The sequence below is a fragment of the Rosa chinensis genome, chromosome 5 (assembly GCF_002994745.2).
Source record: "Rosa chinensis cultivar Old Blush chromosome 5, RchiOBHm-V2, whole genome shotgun sequence".
Classification (NCBI taxonomy): domain Eukaryota; kingdom Viridiplantae; phylum Streptophyta; class Magnoliopsida; order Rosales; family Rosaceae; genus Rosa; species Rosa chinensis.
The window spans coordinates 80,762,530-80,786,985 of record NC_037092.1 but is presented as its reverse complement, the minus strand read 5'-3'; the positions used below and the strand labels follow the sequence as shown (position 1 = coordinate 80,786,985).

The 24,456-nt window shown below is 37.9% G+C and overlaps 4 protein-coding genes across 4 annotated transcripts; 1 reads left to right on the top strand and 3 right to left on the bottom strand.

Annotated features, from left to right (window-relative positions):
* Window positions 1-477: 477 nt before the first annotated feature.
* On the bottom strand, window positions 478-5,322 carry LOC112167258 (hydroxyacylglutathione hydrolase 2, mitochondrial). The gene is made up of 8 exons (XM_024304259.2): window positions 5,163-5,322; window positions 4,816-5,001; window positions 3,922-4,125; window positions 2,586-2,709; window positions 1,840-1,940; window positions 1,300-1,374; window positions 1,109-1,207; window positions 478-813 (listed from the first exon to the last, which is right to left on the bottom strand). The coding sequence occupies exons 1-8, from the start codon at window positions 5,217-5,219 to the stop codon at window positions 667-669; spliced, it is 993 nt and encodes a 330-aa protein (XP_024160027.1). The 5' UTR covers window positions 5,220-5,322; the 3' UTR covers window positions 478-666.
* A 1,035-nt stretch (window positions 5,323-6,357) lies between these two features.
* LOC112166180 (THO complex subunit 3) lies at window positions 6,358-9,469 on the bottom strand. The gene is made up of 11 exons (XM_024302955.2): window positions 9,278-9,469; window positions 9,076-9,171; window positions 8,851-8,980; window positions 8,660-8,751; window positions 8,480-8,548; window positions 7,856-7,913; window positions 7,676-7,775; window positions 7,327-7,413; window positions 7,077-7,155; window positions 6,741-6,870; window positions 6,358-6,647 (listed from the first exon to the last, which is right to left on the bottom strand). The coding sequence occupies exons 1-11, from the start codon at window positions 9,338-9,340 to the stop codon at window positions 6,610-6,612; spliced, it is 942 nt and encodes a 313-aa protein (XP_024158723.1). The 5' UTR covers window positions 9,341-9,469; the 3' UTR covers window positions 6,358-6,609.
* Window positions 9,470-13,125: 3,656 nt separating this feature from the next.
* Window positions 13,126-13,776, bottom strand: LOC112164205. The gene has a single exon (XM_024300434.1). It carries the CDS (start codon window positions 13,774-13,776, stop codon window positions 13,126-13,128), a length of 651 nt encoding a protein of 216 aa, XP_024156202.1.
* Window positions 13,777-16,966: 3,190 nt separating this feature from the next.
* LOC112201342 (protein RFT1 homolog) lies at window positions 16,967-23,621 on the top strand. The gene is made up of 14 exons (XM_024342229.2): window positions 16,967-17,193; window positions 17,284-17,366; window positions 17,598-17,692; window positions 17,772-17,932; window positions 18,203-18,354; window positions 19,515-19,633; window positions 20,254-20,417; window positions 20,570-20,644; window positions 20,936-21,007; window positions 21,478-21,615; window positions 21,991-22,146; window positions 22,692-22,744; window positions 22,827-23,005; window positions 23,112-23,621. Exons 1-14 carry the CDS (start codon window positions 17,106-17,108, stop codon window positions 23,209-23,211), a joined length of 1,635 nt encoding a protein of 544 aa, XP_024197997.1. The 5' UTR covers window positions 16,967-17,105; the 3' UTR covers window positions 23,212-23,621.
* Window positions 23,622-24,456: the final 835 nt, after the last annotated feature.

The window sequence follows — 24,456 nt, the reverse complement described above, 5'->3', positions numbered from 1 at the left end:
GTGACTTTAGCGCCCTGATTTGTAACTTCAGAAGCAGCGCCCTGTGCCAAAAACAAAAAGTCAAAAACATTGACTGCATTGTTTGCTCTTTGTGCAGACAAGGATGCTTGAAATTCACAGCTGGTACCGGGATTTGCTAAGCTTGGCTATGGAATGAGGTACGTGTTGTTTGTTGGGAAAAGTAATGGAATAGAATTAACAACTCCAATCACAAAAAGATAAATATGCAAAGAAATGAACGAACAAAGGAAAGAAAACACTGAATATAACATAGTTCGACAAGATGTCTGCATCCACACTCTACAGGCCGCCAACAACGAGAACTTACACAATAAAATAATGAGTAGGTACAAGAGACACAACTTCAAGAACACTAGCTACTTGAGCTTGGCAAGAAGCATTTTTTGACGAATGGTTTTGCCTAGAGGTGGAGATAACATTTTCGCTCAAGTAATGAGGAAAATGTACGAGATATGAGAAGAGCAAGGATAAGTTAAATGAACGAGCGTTAAATGTTTAGATACTTGGCAACAAATGCGGTAGCATAGCTTGAATTTAACCAAAAGAGTCGACTTGAAAAATATAAAGATACATTTACTCGACAAAACATACGAGCTTTCTCTATCTGCTATACAAACAGAAAATGAAACAAGGACCCGACAAACATCAGAAAGTATCCTTGGCTTGGCGTATGACACCCAATGCTTCCGCCTCACTTGCTGAGGCTGAAATATTTAACGACTGCCGGATCTCTGTACTGGATGTGCGAAGAAAAGGATTGCAAGTCTTCTCCAGTAACAATGTGGTAGGAACCTGATACATGACAACAGATCCAACAATAAGGGCATGAAAAGGGTCATGTGTGCATCAACACACATGAAACACTGTCATATGAAACCAATATAAACATAGATATTTTCTTGCTCTATGAATCAGATGGATTTTGGGATCTGTGAATCTGCATCGGGTGTAAAAGCTACTACTCTGACGAGATGTAATCACATTCTTACTATCCAATTAGTGGCTTTCCAACCGGATCCAAAGTCACAGATCACTAAATCCAACCTCAAAAGACCACACTATTAAAATAAGAAGCCAGCATATTTACCGTAGGCACCCCTTTGCTGCGAAGATGTGCGACACGGGCTGCGTAGGATTGAAGTTCTTCATTCTCAGGCTCAATAGATAAGGCAAACTTAGAGTTACTCTGTTACAAATGGTTGCCTCAAGTCAGTTCACTGTCCTGAACTTTAAAACATTATATAGCTTACAGAAAACTGAAAAAGTAACATGACTAACCAATGTATATTCATGACCAAAGTATACTTCTGTATCATCTGGCAAAGACATGATCTTTGTAAGGGAAGACTGCATCTGTAACAGACAATCAACTGATTAATAAACAGATTTTAAAACAATAAACAGATTTTAAAACACATACAGAGACACCCACACAGAGTATATATATAACTATATTATTATTTATGAAGTTGAACAAATGTAACAAGATAATTATTGCTTTGAAGTGTTAAAAAACCAAAGGACCTTCACTATTAACTGCTTTGACCCACCATTAAGTTGCGAAGTTTTGCTTTTAATGTTTTATCTCAAGGGCGAGCATTAATCAAAGAAGACAAATGCCAACACATAACTACAACTTTGTTTTCTAACATTTACTGCAAAATTCTATAGGAAATTTCATCTTCTGGAAGCAACCCCTCAAACAAACTTCTGACAAACTCACTATTTTACAGGATGTTCCCTCCTCAAACTCAAACATAGCACCAGTTTTGACTGATCAAACAATAGTAAGGACATAATACATAGGCCAAGAATTACCTGGTCAGGTGTTCCTTCAAACAACTTGCCACATGATAGGCTGAACAAAGTGTCTCCTGTAAATATTGACCCTGACCCAGGAAAGTAGAAGCTGATGTGACCTGCAAGCAGCAAATTAAGACCAAGACATAAATTACAAATCAACAAGCAAGGAATGATGGTTCATCTGTAAATGTCTTAAATGTGGAAGCACATCTATAAAGCTAATTTGCAGTTTGCAATGTAGGCACTATGATTCTAGGTCAGCACATTTACACGATTCTAGTAATCTTTGTATACCACAATTCCATTTGTACAAAATTTCAAATATTAGTTTTGCGAGAAGGAGCTGACAGCATGATTCCCAGATCATATACAAGATAAATGGCATATGATGCTTACAACAGTTTAATTATTCACAATAACTGGAGTGGAAGAAAGAAAAGGTGGTAACAGAACATCACAATATGCCCAAGAAGTACACACATCCAAATACATAAAGAAACACTAGAATTAAACTAAAAGAGAAAAAGAAAAAAAAAAGAAGAAAAAAAAGTAGATTTCACATATGGATTAAGTGTCCAGTCAATGTGATTCTAGCAGGTAACACTAACGAAAGAAACTTGCAAATTGCTTTGAGAGCTACCGTCAGAGTGCTAGTCAAACACCAACAATAATCATATTTTATAACAATGGAGTAAGGCAATGGGGTGTTTAGCAGGAGAGTTCAATGGATTAGTCGAATGTAGTCAAGTAATGAAAATGACCTTTGGTATGACCAGGCGTCCCCATAACATGGACCTCATGGCCTGCAAACATCCATTTGTCTCCGTCATTCAAAACAATGTCAATGCCAGGAATTCTGTCTCGGTCTATTCCTGAACCAATCACCTACAAACAACAATTGCATAAGTACACATGCAGAAAACTAGTGAGCCTAGAAGGAAGAGTTTTCTGTAAACTATGTAGCAACTATTGGCCAAAGGAGATCTAGGCAGTTCTGATTCAGATTCTTCACAAATCTGAAACAATTAACAATAATGGCTTCGTACAAATATAAAATACCTTTTCTAATGTTTGACATTGTGCCATATGTTCACAAAAAAGAAGGGTAAGTATCACACAAATGCTACCTGATCTTCTGCCAACTCAAGAAATTGGTACCCAAACTTTCAATTCGGTCAATAAGGTATCCTATCCATTGAAAAGAAAAAAAATCTGATACATACATTAACCGCCATCATTTTTTCCGCTGAAATGTGTCATGTGCTCATCCCCTTCACTTTCAATTTCTTAGATATTCATCTGTGCCTTTTTACCCATTAAACTTGCGGACAACACCATTTAAACTTTGAACTTTCTTAACCCGTGACACTTTTCCATCTTCAGGGACTCCCTCCAGCTCATAGAACTCAAAGACGATGATGGAGTATCACAGTCTTTGAAGTCCGAAGAAAAGCTACTTCCATGGTGGCCAGAGAGAAAAAATCTCTATCACTGGACATAGATATACCTTCTTCTTTTTCATGGCAGAAAATGTAGGTCCCAAAATTATTTCAATAGTTTGGGCACTTTATTGCTTGAAAGTTTGAGTACCAGCTTGCCTTAAAGGTAAAATTTTAAGGTCCTGTACCATTTAAACCAAACACCCCCCCCCCCCCCCCCCCCCCCCCAAAACAAAACAACAACAAAAAGAAAGTAGCAAGACAATGCAGGAGAAAAAAATTTGATATAATTCTAAATAGGTTACTTTAATCTACAATGTAAGCAGTTTAATATACTACATCATGTATTCTCCTATGGTCCTACATAATGACCTTTTTAAAGTAAATGACTTCAAATGTAATGCTTGAGCATATGTATGGTCTAGAGTGGTAAAGCTGTTTAAATGTCATATAAAGCCAGAATGCCAAAACATACATTCAGATACAACTCTGAAAAAAGAACCAAACTTTAAATAATTGTTTCAATTAAGATTTACTCTGCTTGAGAACGTCTACTGAGCACTAAGACTACGAGAAAGAAACTAAAATACAAATGACAAAAACTAAGCAAGTGATACTGGACAGCTAAAAAAAAATTCAGCAAAAACTAATACCATACCTTTGCACCGTACCTTGCTTTTAACTCTGCATTTCCCCCAGTGTGATCATGATGATGATGAGTATTCAGTATATATGTCAGATTTCGGTTTTTCTTACTCAAAGCATCTATAACAGGAACAGCTTCAGAAGGATCTACAACACCAACTGTGCCAGTATCCACATCGTGCAGAAGATACGCATAGTTATCTCTAAGACACGGTACCTTAAAATGAAAAAGAATATTAAATTCAAGTTGCAAGCAATGAGCATGAACAAGAACTTTTTTTTTTCTCTTTTGGGTCTGGAGATATTAACTATTGGTTGAGGTGAATGAGTATGAATGCGTACAAATTATGAGTGCACTTGTGTATTTGCATATACACAAACATATAATAACAAGCACAACCACAGGAGAGAAGAGGGGGAAAAGGCTCCGATGTGGAAATGAACAAAAACAAGATTTCAAATTTCACTTTGGAACAAGCATTTTACCAGCTGAATACAACATTTGCAAATCGAAATATCCACTTTTGACTCCGACAAAAGCTCATAACTTAATTACAACGCATCCCTACAGCAATTTGTCTAAAGCAGTGTAAATTACCTCAATGAGTTGCAATAAGCCTCTGCGGCACCAATGCAACTAACTACTTTAATGATCCATGTCACCAGCAAACTTAATCTAGAAATAGTGAACTACATTATCACTCTATATAGTTCAGTGATCATCACATCAACAAAATGCCGAGCCACATGGCCCACATTAAACTAAATTACTAAAGCCTTCAAACTTTCGATCCGACACAACGAAATTTTCGACATAACTATACTCAAAGCCTATACTGATCTAGGCACTCAAATCTTTCGTACACTATTCCAAAGCAAAACCATAGAGAGATCTGTGAATGCTCACCAATTCGATTTGCAACGAGGCCGAGATTTTGGAAACACTGCAGAACTGAGAAACTTCAAGCGATCGACTCGCCGCTCCACGCAAGGATTTCAACGGCACAGACAAAAGTTGCATGAATCCATACAAGAGGCCTTTCCTAAAGCAAAGCTGCCTCATCCCAGGCCAAACACACAGCCCACTCCTCCCCTACAAGATTTTCAATTTCCACAAACAAGACCGATTCAGCAATCAAAATCAGCAAAAACAAAAATCACAAGATTCAGAACACAATTCAGAAGAGATATTGGGAAATGATGAGAGAAATAGAGAAATTGAAGTGCGGAGAGAGAGAGAGGATGGGGACGAACCCTAGAGCAAGGGAGGGAGACCATGGCGGAAGAGGCCTTAGAGATCGTCGTCTGCATCTGTCTCTCTCTCTCTCTCAGAGAAATGGCTTTTGCTTTTTCATTTGGCGCTTTGGGTTTGTGCGTTGGCACTTTTTAGTAGTTGAGTTCTGAACCGACCAGAAATTATTAATTATGATAACTTTTTCCTCTTTTTTGGAATATAAATCTCACCCACTTTTTTGCATAGTCCACCCTTTTCTTTGTATTGATTAATTGTATTTTCTTATGTTTTCTCAAATAAAAATAAATAAATAATAAAAAATAACTTAGACGTGCACCACATGTTCATCTTCTTCTTTACCAAAATCACAAAAATTCTGCTAATTAATTATGACCATATTTTTTTTTTTCGGACCCAAGTTCATCTTCTTTTTTACCGAAATCACAAAAATTAAGATGAGTTATGACCATATTTTTTTCTCCAAACAAGTGTTTGTTTTTTTCGCTGGAAAACACTCACCTGAAATTTTCAAAGAAAACTGTTTTTCCGACCAAGTGTTGGTGAAATTTCGTCTTTTTCTCGTTTGTTGATAAAATACTGATAAATAAAAGATGAAGTCTTTTTGGAATTCAAGCGGCATATTTTCGGACAAGTAGTATGATGACAAATAAGAAGAAATTTGGTGAAAATGAAGATGAAGTATCGCAGTTGAAATTAATGCTTTGCGGTGGCAACTCATCTGTACTTTTGACGAATTCTAATCTTAGCTTGAAAGATATTGCAACCGAGTATGAAAGCACTGAAGAGAGAGCTGTTGTTCGAAAAATGAATTGACTTGTGAACAAACCCATCCTGCACATTACAAGAACATGTGTCTCTTTACTTGCAAGAACAATAGTTTCTGACATAGTGTAACACATCTTTGAATGTGCTTAGTCTCGCTTGCATGAGCACCGTTAGCCTTACTGTATGTGTGCGCCTTGCATTCAAATTCTGATTGCACACTTCTGTTTAGGATTGCGAGTATTCAAGATGAAGGATAAAATGAGTGAGCATCTCTCTCACTACCTTGGAATTCTATATAGCCTGCTAAGGGAAGAGGATATGCAACTACTGCGCATGCAAGATACAAGTGTTAAACCTGTTTAGAGATTACTATTTCCAGTACCTGAATAGTACGCGTATACTTATTCTGTATTATCAATGCTAACTTCCAAAGCAATTAATTTACTCATTTACGTAGTCCTTGTTCAATTACAACTGGCAAAATGGACCACAAGGGACAAGGAACTAAACGGCGACCATTTATCATAGAATAAAAAGTTAAAAACTGCAGCTGTTGTCTAATACCGCACAACACTGTTTTGGGATCATGGAATTTCAGTATCGAAGTTAGGGTTGCATGCACAAGAGTGCTCCACTTACAATCCAGATTAAAATGGCAAAACAGAATCTAATTATCAGACATTAGCTCGAACTTTTGAAGCCAAATATCCTAAAGATACCTGCAACAAATTAAGGTAACCAAAACATCACATCAGTTAAGATTGCCTTGTGTTAATGGATTAGCCTGGTGTGAATAACAAACAGTAATTTACCTTCACCAGGGGGTTTGATCTTGTCATCCCCAGCATATGCAAGTAGATTGCTTTTAGGATTCCACTCCACACTGTTCATGGCAGCCCTACAAGGAATTTGATGCACCGTCCGCCCAGTTTGAACATTTGACTGTTTTATACAGCAGCAATTTAATGAATTAGGTATATCTGAATTAAGCAAAAAAAAAAAAAAAACATATAGATAAAATAAAAAAATGGCAAGACTAGCAAGGTAGAATGACAGAATGCCGCCTTTATAGTCGAGCTCTCTTCCATAAGGGAGAATACTGCTCTTCAAAAGCTGAATGACAGAGTAAGCCCTTTAAGATAACTTACTATATCAATAAACCAGTCTTCACTGGCACAAGCAAGATACTCTCCAGTATGGTTGAAGCTTATTGTTCTCACAGGCGATCTGAAGAAAATTACAAACAGAGGTCATAACAGGACAAGGAATGCAGATAATTAAAGTCTTTGCAGCAAACTAAGGAGAAAAAATGTACAGTGGCCATATTTTACTCAATAACTGCAGAATTACAATTTTGTTAAAATAATAGTACGATAGGAAAACTACAGTAGAACTCACTCAAGTTTTGTAAATGTTCGCACACAGAGCATCTCTGAGATATCCCACAAGCTGACCAGGGAATCGGCACTCCCAACAGCAAAATATCTGTCATGGTACAAAGAGCATTAAAGAGTATGTGACAGGGTTAAAGTAGGAAATCATATAGTGCCTTCAAGAGAAATTTGGAGAGAGAAAAAGAAATAGAACAATGTAAATACTGTATATAAATGCATTCTAGGATAGGATCTATGGAGTGGGCATGCTGATAGTAGGCAGTGTTCAACTATTACAGCAAGTTAATGGGCAGATGAGATAAAAGAGGTTCTTCCTTTGTTAAATGAAGAAACAATACTACTTTGTAGTATACCTTCCACGTGGGTCAATTGCAATGCAATAGCAACCAGCTGTATGAGCCATTAGAGTGTCCACTGGTTTAAGAGATGGGTATGATAGTACTTCAACGGTGCCTGATCAGAAGAATATATAATTAGAATATTTAGCCCAGCAGGTAGAGAAAATAAAATTGATTGTATTAAACTGTTCTCACCATTTCCAGTCGTCAAGAAGAAAATATCACTTGTTGTGTTCCAAGCAATTTCATTAACCTGAAAAGGAAGAAGACTTAACAGGACTTAGGGGCATCCCTTGAATTGAAGCATTCATGCTGATACAAATAACTTACTCATGTTCTTCCAACTGTGCATCAATTCTACATCCGGTAACTAGTGGAATAGATTGACAAAAGCCTTTTGAAGACAAAAACATGGGGATAGATGTTGTAGTATTACAGCTTCAATATGGACTAGTCATCAAATACAGCTTTTTGCATGTGATATCAAATCATATTTCGATTTGTAGAAAATAACTTATTCCTTTGTAATATTACACCTGTAACGATAGAATGGAAAGTTCGGTCTTGAACTTCAGAAGAAAGAGAGATTAATTAATATTTTACATATGCTGATAAACCCTCTTGTGATTTGTGTTCCAGATAAATTCCTTATTGATGTCAGTTTTCTAAAGCTACCTTTGCATATTATACCCAAGCATTGAATTTCTCAAGTTTGAGCTTCAAAAGTTCTTCCAAATGCCTAGTACTATGAAAGCTAAGCCTCTCGAGAACATGCAACAGACAAGTCATTAAAAAAAAAACATCTCTTTGATAAGTTACCTCATAATTGAACTTCCTCTTGTGAATTGGCTTAAATTTCCGAACATCCAAAATCGTTAGTTCATCGTCCTACAATTTAAGGACGAAACAAACAAAACCATAAGAACACCAAACATCCATATCTACTGAGGAAGCAAACATCCCTCATACAACAGAGCTTTCACACACAAGTAAACATACCCTATTACCAACAGCAATGTGCGTCCCATCCGGCTTATATGTAATGTTAATGTTTTCGCCACTAAGCTCCGCTAGCTGCGCACACTTCCCAGCTGCAGCACCCAAATACACAATCACATACACCATCATAGCATCAAAATTCGTACCTCTACACCCAAAAAGCTATCAAATTGACACATCAAATGACTCACTCCGCGCATCCCATAGCCGAACGGTTTTGTCACCGGAGGCAGTGGCAACCAAATCAGCATGCTTGGGATCCCAACACAGCTGATCCACACTATCCGTGTGCCCCCTCAATTCCACACCTTTAGGCTTACTCTGCAACATAATAAGTATATAGTTTTACATAAACCGGTCCAACACAAAATTTTCATGCTTTATTCATTGAGATAACAACAAATTTCAATGCTTACATGTCCGTGAGGCTCAATGTGCCAAATCCGAGCGGTTTGGTCCACGGAACCCGATGCGAGCTTTGTGCCGTTGCAGTTCCAAGCCACAGAGTGCACCTTTAGACGGTGAAAGAATCAGAATTGAGTGGGTAGAAAATGGGAGGGGGGGGAAAGAAATTAGGGTTTAGTGGATGATGAGATTGGAGAGGAGATGGTATTTTACCTTCTTCTCGTGGCCGTGGTACTCTCTGCTGTTGAGGTTCTTGAACGGTACGGCCTCCTCCATCTCCGGCCACCCAGGTTTTGATAATTTACAAAATTTGACGACTTTGTTATAAGAACGAGCGAAGTGTTGGGGAGGAGTTAGGAGTAGCGGGAAGAAAATCCCCTCTGTATCTGAATAGATTCTGTGAGTAATTGTGCCCTCACCAAATAAAAAAAAATTACACATTTTGTTAAGTCTCTCACTTTTATTTTATTTTTCTATGTACTGGAAGGGGTAGTTTAGAATTATTGTGACTTAAAAAAAAAAAAAAAAAAAAAAAAACTATTGATGTGCTGTATTGTGAGAATAAACAGCTGTGAATTAAAATAGTTTCGTGTTTGATAAATAATATTTTTAAAAGTGTTGTCAATACATAAAACAATTGCAGAGTGTGTTTTGATCCACAACAGCTCTTAAAAACAACTTGTAGGCTGCTTCTAAAATCTACTACGATTGACCTATAATTTTTAATTAAAGCTGTTTTTTATTTATTTACCAAATATAATCAAATCTAAAATTTCGAACAAAAGATGATTTTTTCAAAAGCGAAACAATCACAAACGGAGCTGAAGTGGTGTAAGTGAACCAGCATATCTCAACATTTGATATTTATAAGTAATTTTAAAATAAAAAAATGCACTTGATGTTATCCAATCATCCATTCTTGTTGGAACGAGCACAACATTAGAGATGTGAGAGACCTAAAATGATATGTATAAATTTAGTGTGAGCACAACTAAATACGACGCGAGCATAACATTAGTAATGGTTATCATCTTTGTAGAATATGTGTGAAATTGAAAAAGAATCTCGAGAGATAGACATATTAATAAAATGGGATTGAGTCTCTCAATGGAAGAGCTCGAGAGGGAATAATAATGGATCAAAAGAAGCAACTATAAGAAAGAACAAGATACTATTCTACTAAATTATATAAGTCATTCATTGTAATCGAATCTCTGACTTAGCCTAATTTAATTCAATTTCAAACTCCTCTCACTACGCTAATCTCAAATGTCATCGGATATATCTTTTTTTTTTGTTACAAACGGGGCCTACAAGGCCCAAACACAAAAAACAAACATACTAAGAACTAGAGTAAGCACTTCTTCTTGCTCTAGGCACAGAGGCTATGTCATCTAGGTAAGGTTGAGCAGCATGAATGGGAGTGTCATCAAGAGTAATGAAAGATCATGGTTAATACTATCTTTGGCCAAGGCGTCTGTAGTCATGTTGCACTCTCTGAAGATATGCCTAATATGAGCATCCCCCATGTTGTTCATGAGATTTAGGCAACCACTCAGAAGAGAACCAAGAGGATGATTGTCAAGAACAGCACTCTGAACCAGCTGCACCAACACTGCAGAATCAGACTCAACCTCAAGTTGAGAGATGTGCAAGCATGCAGCCATTTTAAGCCCAAAGTACAGACCCCAAGCCTCAGCATCAAGGATGTTCCCAACACCTAAATTCACTTGAAATCCACTAATCCAGTTGCCAAAATGATCTCTGATCACACCCCCAGCACCAATCTTGCCAGAAGAGGAGCTCCTAGTACCGTCCACGTTCAACTTGTAAAAATTGTCAGCAGGTTTTTGCCAGGCAAGATAAACATTGCTATAAATAGAATCAGCATTTTTCCTTAGGTTGGTCCCAGTCCACTCATCAGCATAATTCCAAACAACATTCAAAGGGCATGTAGGCATGGCAAAATTTGGATCAAAGACAACATTATTCCTCCATTTCTAAGTGAACCAACAAATGAAAACAAAGAGGCTGCACCATTTAACATTTTTCTGGATGATAGTTTGACAATGAATTTGCGCAGCAGTCCAACCATTCCAATCAAGAGAGAAAGAATTGGAAATGCTACCAGTTTCAGAAAGGCTTTCCAAATGGCAGAGGCTCTAGGACAATCTCTGAACATGTGCAAGAGGGTTTCATCTGCAACATGACAAATCGGGCATAAAGTATTATGAGTAAAGCCTCTTCTAGCTTTTTGGACATTAGTCAGCAGCTTTCCATGCATAACCACCCAGAGAAAAGACTTTGAGTTTTGGAGGAACATTAATTTTCCAAATAGTATTCTAGTGTGAGCTGTAAGGCTTGCTCAGATCAAACTTGAAATTATAAGCAGATTTGACAGAAAATTTACCATTGGAGGTAGAACCCCAGATAAGAGAATCACTACCACCATTCACAAAGCCAGTAGGAATATTAACAATTAGACTCACAATGTGGCTTGTCACCAAAGTAGTGAGAAGATCCAGGTTCCAGCCAGTCTCATTCCAAAACTCACATATGACAACATTAATATTAATAGTGGCTGAAGGAAGAGCAAAACTGATAAGGGGAAAGGAAGTAAGCCAGTGGTCAGTCCAAAACTTAATACACCTGCCATTGCCAACTCTCCATTTTAAACACTTTCTAAGCAACTCCGCTCCATAGGAGATACTTCTCCAACTACTAGAACAGACAGTAGGAGGCTTATAATCTCATCAATCAGAAGGTTTCTTGTGAGATACTTAGCCTTGAAAATAGAAGCCCATAACCCATTATCATTTTGAAAAATTCTCCAACTTGCTTTGGAAAGCATTGCCTGGTTCATGTCAGCAGTCTTTTTAATTCCCAAACCACCCAAAAACTTGGGTTGGCACACCAAGTCCCAGTTGACAAGGTGGATTTTCTTTCGGCATTCAGTGTCTCCCCAGATAAAATCTCTATTCAACTTGTCAATTTTGTCACAGAGGCTGAAAAGGCAGCCTGGCAGTCTGCATTGCATAGATAGGAATTGAGGAAGTAACTGATTGGACTAAAGTAAGTCTACCAGTCATGCTAAGCACCTTACTTTTCCAACTAGATAACCTACTCTAGACTTTATCAAAAATGCCCGCATAAGTATGCTTGTTAACTTTCGAGTGAATAAGAGGCATACCAAGATATTTTCCAAGATCATTAGTTCAGGGAGAGCCACAAGTCCTGGCAACCTCAGTAGCAATTATCTTATTAGTATTTGGAGAACAAAAGATTAGAGACTTCTGGTAACTAACAACCTGTCCAGAGAGTGAGCAAAAGAGATCAAGCCATCTTTTGAGAATAGTGGCTTGATGAGTGGTGGCCTCAGCAAAGAGCATCAAGTCATCAGCAAAAAATAGGTGAGACACCATAGGACCAGATTGAAAGTCTCTGACAGATTTCCATTGGCCAATATCCACAGTAGATTGAATGAGATGTGATAGCTTTTCCATGCAAATAACAAATATGTAAGGAGAGAGGGGGTTACCTTGTTTAATCCCTCTCTGAGCTTTGAAAGATTTAGTAAGCTCACCATTTAAACAAATCTGGAAGCTGGTGGAAGTAATGCAATGCATGATCAACTTCATAATCGGTATAGGCAACTGAACTTCTCAAAGCACACTCTCAATAAAGTCTCATCTTAATCTATCATAGGCTTTAGACAAGTCAACTTTCCAGGCAAAGAAACCCTTATGACTACATGACTTCTTGAACTTAAAGAGCATCTCCTGAGCAATCATGACATTATCTAAGATGTGCCTTCCAGGAACATAGCTAACTTGATTAGGACTAATAAGAGTTTTCATCAAAGGTCTAATCCTAGCCACAAGGATTTTGGAAATCACTTTGTATATGGTGGTGCAAAGACTAATGGGTTTGAAATTGGCCATGTGTTGGGGTCCATCAATTTTGGGAATAAGGGATATAATAGTGTGGTTCAAACCAGCAGGAATTTTGCAAGATTCAAAGGCCCCTTGAACAACCTGAAAAATGTCATTAGAACAAACTTGCTAATGATTTTGATAGAAAATAGCTGGAAAGCCATCATAACCAGGGGCTTTAAGGCCACCAATAGCAAACAAGGCATCCTTAACTTCAAGAAGAGACACAGGTCTACTAATGCTCCCCAGACAAGTTTGATCAATAGTAGGAAAAAGCCCGAGAATAACAAATCTATTGTCTTTAGGGTCTTGTTTAGAAAAGAGATCAGTAAAAAAGTCAACAGAAATATTTTTCATGCCTTCAGAGTTCGTGCACCAGAAATCATTACTATTAAAAAGACCCTCAATCTTATTTTTCCTCCTTCTAACAAGGGCAGTCAAACGGAAGAACCTAGTGTTCCTGTTACCTTCCTGCAGCCACTTATCTCTGCACTTTTGCCTCCAAAAAAGGTTCTCTTGATCTCTAATATCCTCATACTCCTTGATGAGGTCAGTTTCCAGATTAATGAGGAAAGGGTTCTCATATCTGTCTCTTGCTTTTTGAATACCACCTATTCTAGCCAACAACTTTCTTTTCCTCTGGAATAGGTGTCCAAAAACCTCTTTGTTCCACTGAGATAGAGCAGCACAAAGAGCATTAATTTTGGAGGGAAGATCACCAGATAAGGCATTCCAAGTGGAGGAGACAAATTCAGAATAATTAGAGTGAGAGAACCACATAGCCTGAAATCTAAAGGGGACAGCATTTCTGTTGATGTGAACATTTGAGAAAGACTGCATCATAATGGGACAGTGATCAGATCTTGTCTTAGGCAGGTGCTGAATAAAGGCCTCAACAAACAAGGATCTCCAAGCACAACTGCAGAAACCTCTATCAAGTCTTTCCTTCACATAATTGTTACTCCAAGTGAAACAAGAGCCCTTGAAATCTTGAATCCCATGTCAATTAAAGCATTTCTATTGATCCAGCTCCTAAGACCACTAAATCTACCAGTCAAGGAGCCACAACTTTTATCTGCATCAGAAATAAGTTCATTGAAATCACCAATAAACATACAAGGAAGATTAGTAGAATCAATAAGATTATCTAAATAATTCCAGAGAGAGGCTCTAGAGGTGTGGTTAGGGCTAGCATAAATCACATAAAGCATCTAAGGAGACTTTCCAGGAAGAGTAATCTTCACATAAATTGATTGGAAATTGTCATCAATAAAATCAATATGAGTTTTAGAGCTATTCCAGAGAAGCCAAATGCCACCAGAGAATCTAGCAGCCTCAACAACTCTAAAATTAGAGAATCCCAGCTTTTTCAAAGAGTCTTTAGCTTAATGAAACTGCACACAAGGTTCACAGATAGCTAACACATCAATAGAATTAATTTTAACAAGATCTGCAACAGCAAACCTAAAATTTTCACTTCCAGCACCTCTAGCATTCCAAAATAAGACTTTAATCATTGAGAGGTAGTGAAAGAAAAGGCCAAAACCCAAATTAAGCACCAACCATGCCCTCCTCATCATGAGGAGGTAGGTTGTCATCAACTATTAGTTTGCTATTGTCATCAAAAAAAATTTCAGCAAAACAATCAGAGCCTTGGCTTATAGAGGATTGAGTAATCATGTCAACAACAGGCTCCTCAAGGGGGCAGTGTCCAAAGATAGCCGATATGCCATCACCAGAAACATTAGAGTCCATGTTTTCAAAGGAAAGTCTCTTAAAAATATGATTCTGATGTTCAGTGGCAGATGAGGTGTTACTTTTAGCTTTTCTTTGGTAGAAGACATCAGGCTTGGAACCACTTGAACTCCCAAAATTAGAGACATCTTTCATTGGAATTCTGGAATCCACCTTGGTCTTGAAGCTGGGATTTTCATAAAATTTTGGACCAATTTTAGATGGTGAAGTGCCTCCATCATTTGCAACATTCTTCACAGTGGCTTGAGAGTTACTAGCATTTTTGGCTTTCGAGGACACAGGGGCTTTTTTTCTTTTTCTCTTGGAAGCTTTGCCAAAGTTTCACAATGGAAGAAGTTGTTTCAACAGTATTATCATCCATGGTCTTAGCAGGTAATTGAGACTCATTCTCCTCCTATAACACAGCAAATCTAGAACTAGAGTTACTGTTCTTTTTGGGGCCACTAGCATAATTGCTCTTCTTTTTATTCATGTAGCTCATGAGCATCCAGGGGCCCATATCATCTTTTAACACAGCATGAGTAGCACTAGAGTCAGCCTTAGATAAACCATGGGACATGTTCACATCAGAACCATCAACATCATCACAATTAGGAGCAAGAGCACTAGTAATGTCAACCACATGGGTTTTCTGTGGAGAAGCCCCACTAGAGTTAACTTTTAGAGAAGGACATTTATCTTTAGGGTGCCCAAAACAGCCACATTCAAAGCAAATAAGAGAAATGCCTTCATAAGCAACTTGAAAAGCAGTAGATTCAACCTCAACACAAGGCCTCAAAGGTTTACTTAGGTCCACCTCAATGCAAACTCTAACAAACTTACCCCTCGATTGACCAAGAGTAAGCTTATCAACTTTAACAACATCCCCAAGGATTTTTCCAATCTTTGCCACAGTAAACTCCTTAAAATATTTCACAGGCAGTCTAAAAATTCTAACCCACAAATCCATTTTGCCAATTTGCTCAGTCATAGGATCGAAATCCGGTCTCCATTTTTTCACAATAAGAGTTTGTCCAGCCAAAATCCAAGGACCACCACAAAAAGCATGATTCATATCTTCTTCAAGAGTAAATTTCACAATGAAAAAATCATTGGGGAGATCAATTAGCTACCAACCACCTTTAAACTGCCATTTCCTTCTCAGACCTCTCAACATAAAATCAAAGGTGTTGGTAGAATTCGGCTTAGCCATGAGTTTGACCACCACAACACAACGCCATTCATAATCAAGCTTATTATGAACCTTCTCAGAGAAGGAAACATTCATACCATGTTTGCCTAGAGAGTAAGAGAAGTCCTCATCAATGAATTCGAAATCCACCATAGTTTGTCGAAAACGATCCACTGGATTCTTAAGAGTACTAGCATAGGTCATCTGAGGTTGTAAACGAGATGAGATTTGAATAGAAGAGTCCAAATCCTCCATACGAAGAGCCTCCAAGTCGAAGCTGATATCGTCACCGTTGTTCGCACGTTTGCGTTGAATCGGCATTGGAACCTTATCTCCACCACTTCCCGGTGGAAGGGCGGAGAAAACAAAGGCCGGCGAAGCCACCAGGGAGATCCGGCAGCCAAGAAAACATCAGGGAGAAGGAGGTCAACGGAGGCCAAGCAGAGTGAAAGTTAGGTAACGGCAAAGAATTTAGAGAAGGCGCGTGGGGCTCGTTTCAGAGTTTTCTCTCCCTAATTTCAGATAGCTTTTTTACCGAAAAATATATATATATATATATGTGTGTGTGTGTGTGTGTGTATACGAAGCCGTTCGAGAGCGGACGTCCACAACCCAGAAAAAGTGCTAACGTCGCTCCTTCGGCCTCGATCGAGCGTTGACAGCGTGGCGCGGCTTGCCGAATGGACGTCGGGGGTCTGCGAAGCCGGTCTGCGGTTAGGTGGAGTCGCTGGCGACCGTTCTGCAGTGCTGCACAGAACCTGCAGTTGCAGGTGAGGTGGCTGCCCAGAAACCGACAACCCCGACCTCCTCCGACCTCGATCGCTGCCCAGAAGAGGTATGGGACTCCTCCGGCCTCCCTTTGGCCAGCCTAGCGCCGCCGTCGCCGCCGCCTGGAACCGCTTGCTGCGTCGACGTCCAAACTTTAGTGAAAGTGCGGACGTCCGCCTATGATCAGGCCTGTGATATATACACAAAGTTACCAAAAGACATGTATGTTTTTAACGTTCCATAATGCCTCGATGGTAAAACAATCACATGGTAGACCAGTAGTGGTCAAGTTGGTCAACCATGGAGAACACAAGTACACGAGTTAGGCGGCCGTTAGTAACAGTAAATAGATTTCTCCTCACTTCGGCTCCACAACTCTGAAGAGAAATCAGAGACCCAATCAAACTTCACCAATATGTCCGATTCTCCGTCGTCGTCTGAATCCAAATCGCCAAGTGACGCCAGCTCGTCGGATTTCTCTCGCACTTTCAAGTACCTATTGGGTCAGTTTCTCCTTCACTTGTTTTCTCAGCTTTACAGATGATCACGCAAATTGGGTATTTACTATTTACCCCATTTTTCTATTGCATCAGCTACCCAGTTGTGTTCAAGAGGAATTCCATTCATAGTCAATGCTGTGATCCTCAGAAATTTCCTTAAAGTTGAAGACTTTGCGGTAAAAATCACAATGCCTATAACTTTCTCTATGATTTTTGCTTTGTTTCAGTATAGCCCACATGGAAAGATGCAAGCTTTAGTTTGTTTATACGCTTAGAATGGTATTGGAGAATAGTCCAATCTCATAATGCACTAGAACTCTAGCAAAGCAATGTCTGTTATGGGTTTGAGGAATGTTTTCATTTGATTTAGGATTGTTTTATTGAAAGTAAGTTCTGTTTTTCTGCAGCTATATGGAGTACAGTTTCCGCTATTTGTGAATTGCGTGTTGTTTCTCAGCCGGGAGGGGTTTCGGCGAGCATGTCTGCGACAGGACATGAAAAGGTGATTGTTTTGGTTTTGTTAGTAATGCATTTGTGTTGCACTAACTAAGGACTTGTGATCAATGTGTGTTATGCTGCAGCGATGGTACTTCTACAGAAGAAAATATAGCAAAGATCATGAAATTTGCGTGGTTGGTTCCGCCGTGTGGAATTATAATTACTACTGCAGCGTCTGGTTTTGTCTTTTGGTGGAAAGGCTTGAGCTTTTCTGATCCATATGGACAAGGGATCTTGATTACTGGTACATTCTTGAATATGTCTTTGTGTTTCTTTTGAAAACTTCATGGTGTTGCTGTTGCTTCTCTATGTCTATGGATATTGTAGCTAATCTAATTTTTATGACTATGATATATATGTTTGGTTAGAAATCCACATGTGGTTTTTGAATCATTGGTATTGCTTAGACTTCAGAATTGTTGATCGTTGGAAATCTTAATCTGTTTAACTTTGCTTGATTGAATTCATTATTCATTTTAATGCCTCACTCACCTGAGTTATTTTCATCTGGCAGGTGGTGCGTGTATATTAGAACTATTGGCAGAGCCCTTGTATATCCTATCTCAAAACTTGCTGCTGCTTAAATTAAGGCTGGCAGTTGAAACTGCCGCTACTTTTTTTCGCTGCATAACAACAGCCATTCTCTTTGGCATGCGAGCTGACATGGTAATATCTTTAATCAAACTATTCACTTTGCTCACATATTCTCTATTTCCATAATAGCACCAACCAGGCAGTGTGTAACAATCTTATTTGATTTCCCTTTTGTGATATCCTCGGAAAATGTGATGATGTCCATAAGTTCCTTAGCCAGACATGCTTTTCTTTAGTAGAACTTTTTATTGGTTACTGGACATGGAACAAAACTTGTAATATACTTATTATTTTAACTAACTATTTGAGAGGCTATGAAGAAACAAAGTCAAGACTGGCACACATAGTCTACGATATAGGACCCAATATATGGTAAAGTCATATTTCTTCAGGGTGTTCAAGATTGCTTAGATCCTTGTAAAATTCTCTGTTGTGAAACTGGCACCGTTTTCTCAGATTTTCTAGTTGCCACTCACTAAGTCTAAAGGTATTCTTGCCTCAATAAAGCTGTTATCTTCATTTTATAAAGTTTCCATCAGGATTAATGACCAATTATGGCATGGGAGTGGTATACTTCCCCTGTTAAAAGATTCATCAGTCGAAGCACTTCTCTATACTTCTGTACGTTGTGGCTAGAAGTCACTGAATGAGGACTAGTATCTTTGAGTTGGTGGAGTCCTCTGTTATCCAGGATTCCAATCTGAAAGGGGAGGAATTAGTAATGAGCAAGGTATAGAAAGGAAACCCAGTGGGAGAAGTATATGTGGCTAGAAGTCAGTGAACGTGATTAGTAGTAACTTTTGAGTTGGTGGAAACATCTGTTATTAAGGTTTTCAAAACTGAAAAGGTGTGAACGTTTAAAAATGAGCCAGTACATGTAGGAAATCGAGGGGGTAGACTACAACTGATGTGCCTAACCGCATCTACTTAAGGATCATTATAATTGTTGACCTTAGGGCATGGTTGTGATGAGCATGAGAAGCTCTGATGTTCTATTCATGTCTTTTCAGTGTCATGTATTCCAAAAATAACTTACCAAGTTTGTTTCTATTCTGACAATGAGGGTAGTACATCTCTTTGTTTGTTGGAATTATGTATATGTTTCATTTATCTATCTTATGGCCTGTTCTATGTTTCCTTATATAGCTTGTTATGATTTAAACCCCACCAAGTTGGTGGTTTTCGGAGTCAGATGCAGATTCTAATTAAAAGGTCCAATTGATCGGTTGCAGGAAAAAGAGATTATATTTGCATTGTCACAGACTGCTTATGGACTGTGCTTGTTCTCAGGGTATTGGGTCTACTTTCTTTGTTTTCGTCCATATAGAAGTTCTGCTCTTTTCCCCTTCAGGTATTATATTCTGTTCCCAGTTGTACATTGTTATATATATACACTTCAGGATGGTGAACATCCATTTTCTGTAACAACAAGGAAGTAACTTGTCAAGATAATGCACTTAAATTTTTAAGCAATGAATATAACCCAGCATTGACTGAAAAACGTTCTTTGTAAAGTAACTTTTAAGTAGAAAGAGAAGGAACTATTAAGATCTAGGTGAAACTTCTGGTCATCACATCTCTTGATTTCTTTGATAGTAGAAAACTGGAAATGACTTATCTGTTCAGGGCAAGTTTTTGTGTAAAGTTCTTTGTTGGTCCTGGTCATATCTGGGAAGCAGTAAACCTACAGTGCCCTGAGCTTAATGTGAATAGAAATGACGTGTGTGAATAAATAGTTTATATTTATATAGTACATGATCAATTGTGTGTCTTTGTGTAGTTGGTTGGAATATTGTTGCAAGTTATACTCATTATTTACTCATCAGATTCATTGTTGTGGTCCAATATTTTTTCCTATTCATATGTAATGCATCCAAAATGACAATATGCAGTCTTAGCTGGAAGGATAGATTTATTAGATTTAATTATAAGGTCAATGTACTGCTCTTGACAGCTTAATACCTTTCACAGAGCAAAGAATAAGAAGAATTATGATGGGGAGCTGTTAAAGATGTGTGAGTTGTTTGCTTTGCAATCCTGTGTGAAATTGATCCTTCAGGAAGGACAAAATTTTGTTCTTTTACAGTGGGCGACATATTATAACCAAGCTGTATATGGATTTGTAGACAATTTAGGTAATTTTCTTGGTTATATTTTGGGTCATACAATAATCACTTTCTCACCATGATAAGAGCTGATTTTTTTTTCTTTTTTACCTAGACTATTTTGACTGAATATTATGTCAGTAATTTGGAATTTTTCGTTTACTAAATTTATTACATTTCAGGGAGCCTGGTGGTGAGGATGGTGTTTCTTCCTTTTGAAGAAAGTACCTATGCTACATTTGCAAGGTCTGCATCAGGTTATTCCTATCCTCTGTTTCATGATAGTTATTTTCATTCTATACCTGATTTGTCTTGCTCTTAAGTCAACTTCTACCTGCTTTTTGTTTCTAGTGATTTGCGCTAAAAATGATTACTGGTTTTGCTTCCATGTGAGAAAGCTTTGCGGTTTCATTAACAGTTTAAAAGTTATACTCTCAAAAGTTATGCCATGAGAAAGCCATTAGTTGTGTGGCACTGAAATAGCATTACATCATGCAGGGTTCAATTTTAACAAACTTTAGTTTTCTCCTGATATCTTTAATTGACAGGAAAAGACCCAGATAAGGACAAGAGGTTGGGAGGTAGCCTTACAGAAGCCCTTAAGCTGGTTTTGTTAATAGGTGTGTGCTTTTCCTTTTCCGTGTACTCTGTTTTATACAAATTAAACATAAGCATATGTGTATATATAGTCTCCATAAATAGTTAAGTTATTAGCATCTCAATCCTCAGACAACTGTGACAAACCCGGATAATATCTCTCAAAAAAGTAAAAGATAAAGTTCACTTTATCATGCAGATATGCCTTGATTTATGTTATTTCAAAAGATGAGATCAAGGTAGTGAGAATACTTATGTTGACATTTGACTTTATTCCTTAGTGATCAAATTAGAGGGTCCCTTCTGGTAGGGAATTCCCATGGGACTCTGATTCGATTTCTCACCACTTAATAAATGCTACTGGTGAACATTAGCATTATTTCTGTAGGAAGGTTCTGATTTTGACATTGATTAAAAGAGGAACAAACATTGTTTCTACAGCTGTTTCTTCTTTATTATTTTCTTGGTCTCAAGCTGCTTGGATGGCCTGTAGGTCTTATATTTATGGCGTTTGGCCCGAGTTATGCTTATTCTCTCATCAGATTGGTGTATGGTCAAAAATGGAGTGATGGGGAAGCATCAACAGCCCTGGGATATTATTGCTTTTATATTATTGTTTTGGCTGTGAATGGTGAGTAATGTTCAGATTCTGTTTTTTAATATTCATGGGCTTATCAGCATGCCCCTCTCTGTAACTGTCTTGCTTAGCCTACTACCAAAACAAATAATGCAAAGAAATAGTTATTAGTTCTGGTATAAATAAACGAGATGTGAACACTCACAAGTCTAATTTCCCATAGAATGTTGAACTCCTATATTTAAAAGTGAAGGGTATACCAATCTACTAAATTTCTATATTTGGAACTGTTAAACCTTTTAAATGTTGTGAATGTTTCAAAATGGGTTCACCTATATGGAGTCATTAGTGGTCTGGTTTTAATTCAGATACTTCACCTGTATGCATAAAAGTATCAGGCGAGAACTGAAATTGTTCTTTGATATGCAGGAACTTCTGAAGCATTTGTACATGCAGTTGCCAAGAAGAACCAACTTCTGTGGTCAAATCTTCCATCTGTTCTGATAACAATTATATATGTGGTACTGAATATCCTGCTGGTAAACTCCGCTGGCGCAGTTGGCTTAATTTTGGCAAATTCATTAAGTATCCTTTACTGAGTAAAGACTGTATGGCTGTTTTCTGAAGATCCCTTAGTAACATTTTTGTTTGCATTCCAACTGTTTTCTTCCTGAAACTTCTCTGTTCTCACTTTCTTCTCTCTCTCATCCATCTTCCTTCCCACTCTTTATTTAAGTGTAAAACTATAACATTCTGAAATGGACCCCTGGGTCCTTTTTATTTTTTTGAGAATGGGACCCTTGGGTCTTACCTTTCCTCTCCTGCTTATTTTTTAAATTCTTTTGATATCCTTTGCACTCTTTTTTCAAAAGTTAACTTTTTATAATATAAAGGATCTGCAACATTATGTCATTATTTTTGTAGCAATGAGTAAAAACAATTGGCCTCAAAATGTATCTGAGGCCAATAATAAAGAACAGTTGATGATCTTTTGTTTGTACAAAATTGCAAGTTGCATAACACAGTAATATCGATGATTTCATCAGTCTCAATACTGTGAACAGAGTTATTTGGATTGTGCGTTATTCCAACTAAGTTCATTAGGTCTCTGGTTCCTTGACACGGTAAAGATATGATTTTGAGAATATTATACTCTGGGGCATTCATCAAGCATTACTTCCAGGTATGGTTTATTCATTTTTCTTGCATGTTTCATGAGTGGTTTTAACCTTGTATGCGCTAATTTTTCTGTTTTCTTTTCACAGGATTCTTCCTCATTTTCTTTTTACAAATGCTTACCTGAAGGATGGAAGGTCTTGCTGTTTTCAGGAATAACTACTATCATTTCTGAGAGAATATTTCTAGACAGGAAGAATTTCTGGGCGACTTTTGTTGTTCATTTTACCATTGGGGTTGCTTGCTTCTGCACTTCCGCATTTGTCATGTATGTGCCCTGTTTCAACATTAAAGTTGTTGTTATCATGATATTCTTTGTTACTTTTAATTGGAGATTATCACTCACTGGTGATAATTGTACTTTCCATTAACAGATATCGTCATGAGAGATCCCTTATCAACAAAATCATTCCCATCAACAGGATTTTCCCAAGCATCAACAAAATTGTCCGCTTCCGTGATCACTCAGACTGAAAACAAACTTTTTCCAATCTATCTATGGACGTGGAGAATATTTCCTTTGCCACTAACCTGCTTACAACTTCGTATGCATATCTGGAATTGGGGATTCCCGATTACGGCATGCATTTTTTGTATTGATGCACCAAGAACAAGAAGATGATGGAGTTGCAGACAGGAAGACAAGAGCACAAGTGGGAAAAAACACTGACATCATAGATTCTGTTCGAGTTTCCATCAACAAGCGTACAACAAGATAGATGGATAGATAAAAGTTAACAAGGAGTCCCATTTAGTGGGAATTTTTGATAATGTGTACACGAAGATTTCTTCTTCTTTTTTTTTCTTTTTTTTTTTTTCGAAAGGATACACGTTTACATTATTTTGATGTTAGAATTCCAAGGCGGGGGGAATTGTCATGTAAATTTCCTATGGCTTAAGATTTCAAACGCGTAGAATTGCAGAAATGTAGAACCCCGGACTTCAGAAGTGCGAAGTCTAAGCCTTATGGCTTAAAATTTACATATAGCAAAGAAACGTTAGCTGAAGAAGTTCAGGCAAACTGGAAACTGGAAAGTAAAAAAATGCTCTACATATCAAACTCAAGATTGATTCAAGGCCAGAAAAGCAGAAAAATACGAAGTCATGATGAATCTTGCACACTTCCAAAGTTGCAGTAAACTAGTATAAAATAATAAAAATTCAACAGAATTGAACAATACATTACCTCTTTCACATCCTGTCGAAAAAAAAATTACCTCTCTCACATTTTTTCGTAGAATTCCATATCTTTAATGCATGAAGCGTGCTCAATGCAGCAAATTTCATTCCCCCTCAACCAAGATTGCAGACAAATCATGTTTAATGAGCTCCTAAAGTTACCTATCAGTCTCCCTCCAGTGCTAAAATCAGACGCAGAAGCCACTGTGCTCACTTGAAAGGCCGTTACATCCTCTGCTATTAATGCCAGAACATGATATTTGGGGCCATTCATCTTCCACCGCAGCAATGTTGGAGATCACATGCATTTTCAGCTATGTACTCGAGAGAGTCCAGGGCGTACTTGTCTACTTCGTGTGCAAACCACTGCCTTGATTTCTTCAACTACCTTTCTCCAATCTTTCAGTATTGGAGCTTTTCCTCTACTTCCACTTTGTCTCGGTGCTTGTTACAGTGCTCCGTCTCAAATACAAATAAATTAGGTTTCAAATTTGACTCGTCCTTTTTTTCCTCAATTCTAATAGTGTCAGATTACTATGG